The sequence below is a fragment of the Etheostoma spectabile genome, chromosome 15 (genome assembly GCF_008692095.1).
Source record: "Etheostoma spectabile isolate EspeVRDwgs_2016 chromosome 15, UIUC_Espe_1.0, whole genome shotgun sequence".
Classification (NCBI taxonomy): Eukaryota; Metazoa; Chordata; class Actinopteri; order Perciformes; family Percidae; genus Etheostoma; species Etheostoma spectabile.
In genome coordinates this window covers 3,005,504-3,009,735 of record NC_045747.1, presented here as the reverse complement: position 1 = coordinate 3,009,735, position 4,232 = coordinate 3,005,504, and the positions used below count along the sequence as shown (strand labels likewise).

Genomic DNA, 4,232 nt, shown 5'->3' with positions numbered 1-4,232 from the left:
AGCATTTTCTACAATAAGAGCAAAAACAAAACAAATACACAAGTAAACACACAACAAGCAAATGCAAAATGATGGGAGCTTAGACACTGCTGGACTCTCTCTGTCCTGATGTTGCACACGCAAGTCAATTTTGTGTCTTTAACATCCCATCAATATCAGTGCTTGTGTATGTGGTTACTGCAGCAGCAAGGGTGTTCTTTGAGGGGGTGAAAACAAGCAAAAAAAACTATTTGGAAAAAGTTGAGATTTTAATTATCAAGTGGTCCACTACACTGTAAGGTACGGTAACATGACTGAATCAATGTAAGGGCTGGGCTGGACTTTGAACAGTTGTTTTTTTTGTGATTTCCAACCTCTTGCACAAGTTTCCTCCCAACTCTAACATGGTTTCCTCTCCTCGATGGTTTATCTTTTCCTTTCCGTTTACTGAAAGCAAAACCACAAAGCCTAAACCCACTAAAAAACGGTTTAAATAGTAACGGGTGAAACACATGCCATATTATGGCCTTGGTGTCAATGGTCATAATAGTGAAGTAATAAAGTGGTGGATTAGAAATTCACATCACAAGTTTTTGATTAGCATTTTTGCTTTATTGGCGAAGCAGGCTGTAAAACCCAACAGCACAACATACGATCCTTGGTTCCTGTCAATAAAGATGATAGAAACATTACTGACATAATTGATGACAATTTAATAACTCAGTCTGAGTTGTATTTCATTAAAAAGTGTATGATTTTGAGTTTAACACATTCTATTTTATTACTTTTTAAATGCAGCAGGCAGAAATGAAAACACTATTATTGAGAAGAACTCATTCAACACTTGTTCTTTATTGAGGTGCAGCGTGGCCACCCACCACGAGGAAGTCTCCTTCTTTTGATTTGTGTGCAAGTCATCGTCTCCGCGTGTGTGCGCGTCAGAGCTCCAGCTCGATTTTGACATCCATCTTGGCCTTGTAAGGCTCCAGCAGGGGCCGGACTTCCTCAGACAGGAACCTGGCCACCTGGACCAGAGGACACATTACTCCCCATTAGTCTACAGTACATACTGGGTATCAGTCAAACATTTTCGATAACAAGACAGTGACTTTGATTCAGGTTCCTTAGTGATACTTTTTTCAATACCAATTTTATGAAATCCATTCGAAGAAAAAAGAAATTTCAACATTACAGCAAAAATCTTTTTTGATTTACTTTTCAGCTCCTACTACGAGAGCCCCGTCTCTGTAACGTAGTTTGTCCTGCCTGCCTCTACAGCATTCTGCATGCTTATTGGCTCACTGACCTTGATGAGATTTACATCTTAGGTATTGAATGAAGGGGGCACTTTGATCCTCGATACTTTAGAGGCAATTCAGTCGGTGCCTAAAAAGTATTGATTTGGGTACCCAGCCCTACTGTGAGCATTTGTAATTGTCAGGAAGGCAGCTAGACAAAGACCAGGGCAGTTCATGTCTGTACCTGCTGGGGAGCACGGCCGATAAAGGTCTTAGGGTCCAGTATGGAGTCCAGCTGCCCCAGAATGGGGGCGAAGTAGGGGTCTCGCTGGACTCTGGCCAGCAGGTCGTTATCCCCACCCTCCTGTTTGACCACAGCGGCTGCCTCCTGGGACAGAACACGAATCTTCTCGTGGCAGTCCTGAGGGAATAGAAAGAGGTTTTAAGCACAAAGGCTGATAACATAGGGTCAGAACACGCTACACATGCGTATCACTAAGAGCTGCACGATATGAGGGAAATATACAATAACGTGCAGCAACGACATTACTTACGATAAATAAACAGATATTAAAGTGTACTCGGTTTTGCAGTTCTGCTGCTGTCAGTAATCTGCTTAAATACAACAAATTGCTTGTTGAATTAAATACAAAAAGAAAGAAAATGTCCAACATTAACACATTGAACATTGAATTGAATATTAAAGGCACCACTTAAAAAAGAATGATAGTTACATTTTAAAGTGCAGGTTTTTTTGTGATATTTTCTTTCAACTTACACAAGCAAATCTCTGAGTGTTATGTATGTTTTTCGTGACATGTTGCAGCCTTTTGCAATGTGTTCATTGTGCCAGCTGATATCACAAAGGCGATAAAAAAAATGTTTTTTAAATAAATAAAAGATAAATTGTGCAACCCTCATACAATCACAATTTCTTAAATTATTTAAACCGAAAATGCTCACTAGTACCTGTCTGTTTCCTCCGGCCTTCACCATGGCCATGATGATGTTCTCTGTGGCCATGAAGGGCAGCTCATGGCGGATGTGTCTCTCGATGACTTTAGGGTAGACCACCAGTCCCTCTGTGATGTTCTGCAGAGTGCTGAGGATGATGTCAGCTGTCAGGAAGGACTCAGGCAGGGAGATCCTCCTGCACGCGAGAGAGGGAGAGAGGGGGACTGAGAAAATGTGCACAGGTGGTAAGAGACAGTAGAGCTGCAAAGATAATTCACTTAAAGTGCTCATATTATGCTCATTTTCAGGTTCATAATTGTATTTCGCGGTTTTACCAGAATAGGTTTATGTGGTTTGATTTTCAAAACCCTATGGTTGTTGTCCTGCACATTGCTGCAGCTCCTCTTTTCACCCTGTGTGTTGAGCTCTCTGTTGTAGCTACAGAGTGAGGCATCTCACTTCTGTTCCATCTTTGTTGACAGTGACATATGCACAGTGCCTAGGTGAGGACTACTAGCCAGTCAGAAGCAGAGTATGGGGGCGGGCCACGCTAGCAGCTAGGCAAGCATTCTAACGTGTGTTACAAAGTGACGCACGGTCGTCAAGGAAGTAAAGGCTGGACTACAACAGAGCTGTTTGGAGCTGTTGGTGAACAGTGTTTTCTGTTGGAGATGGTAAGTCCCTTTAGGGAGGGGAACTTTGGGATTTTTCACTTTTTAAACCTATAACATGCACAAAAAAGATATTTAACAATAAAAAAAAAGGAAAAAGCCACAAAGCACAATATAAGTACGTTAATCGATTGGTTAGTGAACTATTACATTAATCACCAACTATTTTAGTAATGTATTAATTGGTTAGTCATTTTTGTTTTGAATGCTTTGATTCTAGCAACTTAAATGTTAATATTTTCTATTTTCTTCACTCCACTGTGACAGTAAACGGAATATCTTTGAGTTCTGGACAAAACAAGACATTTGAGCACGTCCGCTTGGTTTTTGGAAAACGCTGATTGGCATTTTTCACCATTTTCGGACACTTTATAGACCAAACAACCAAGCGAGAAAACAATCGACAGATTAAATCGACAATGAAAATAATCGTTAGTTGCAGCCCTTAGAGAGATAATAGCCTCTCAATGATCTAGTACCAAATACCTTTAGCTGATTCAGAAACAACTTCTTAGGGAATAACTGAGTAACACTGTGAGTTGGCAACACAAGCACATCACAGTATCTTACACATGCAGTGCGTGTGCGTGTGTGGTGGGGCCGACCTGTTGGCGCTGTCGTCCAGCGTCCTCTCCAGCCACTGGACGGACGCCGTCTGCAGCGGGTCGGCCATCAGCGCCACCAGATGTCGGGCCAAGCTGCAGCAACGCTCTGCACGCATCGGGTTCCTCTTGTAGGGCATGGCACTGGAACCTGGAGGGGGGAGACATGTGCAGTGTTTCCTCTATGTTGATTTTGTAGTGGCGGCCCACTACGGACAGACCTACCCCCACTGCTGAAAAAACAACAACACTGCAACAATCAGGACTGTGACCAAATTCAATAAATTTTAGGCAGCGAGCGAATTGCCTATAAAGTTTTGAGAACAAAAAATTCCTCCTCATTCAATACCCAAGGAGTAAATCTCATCAGAGCCAGTGACCTAATAAGCATTAGGGGTGGCGAAAATAATCAATTCTTAGATGCATTGCAATTGTTTCTTTTTTTTTATTTATTTTGTATTTTATGGTATCTTTACACATGATATAGCAGTAGGGTAGGTCTATTTTATTTATCTTTAGACATGATCTAATAAGAATACATAAAATAATTAGGTAAAACACATAGGTTGTTGATCTACTTTATCACATTACACCTGACAAACTCATGTTTCATGTTCTCCACCTTTAAACATGACTCATCACTGCGAGAGAAGGTGACTTTTAACAAGCGTGTTTAAGGCTTAAGCATGGAATGACTACACAATAAAAACCTGGTATTTTTTTGCCCCTAACATCTCCTTGCAAGCAGCACGGCAAAGGTTACGTTTAGGGTTAGCTGCTTAAAAATG

The 4,232-nt window shown here is 41.2% G+C and overlaps 1 protein-coding gene across 2 annotated transcripts in view; it reads right to left on the bottom strand.

Moving 5' to 3' along the window:
• Window positions 1-356: 356 nt before the first annotated feature.
• The window catches only part of adsl (adenylosuccinate lyase), a 10,256-nt gene continuing 6,380 nt past the window's right edge, over window positions 357-4,232 (bottom strand). The window contains exons 9-13 of one of the 2 annotated variants that reach the window (XR_004335319.1): window positions 3,448-3,595; window positions 2,187-2,367; window positions 1,462-1,638; window positions 858-1,004; window positions 357-644 (exon numbers count right to left, since the gene is read on the bottom strand). Coding sequence is in view for 1 of the 2 variants with exons in the window: in XM_032537577.1 (XP_032393468.1) it covers window positions 918-1,004; window positions 1,462-1,638; window positions 2,187-2,367; window positions 3,448-3,595 (593 nt within the window). In the remaining variant the exon portion in view is untranslated. Of the gene's footprint in view, window positions 645-812; window positions 1,005-1,461; window positions 1,639-2,186; window positions 2,368-3,447; window positions 3,596-4,232 lie in introns of those variants that run through there. The other variant, XM_032537577.1, reaches the window with a different exon arrangement.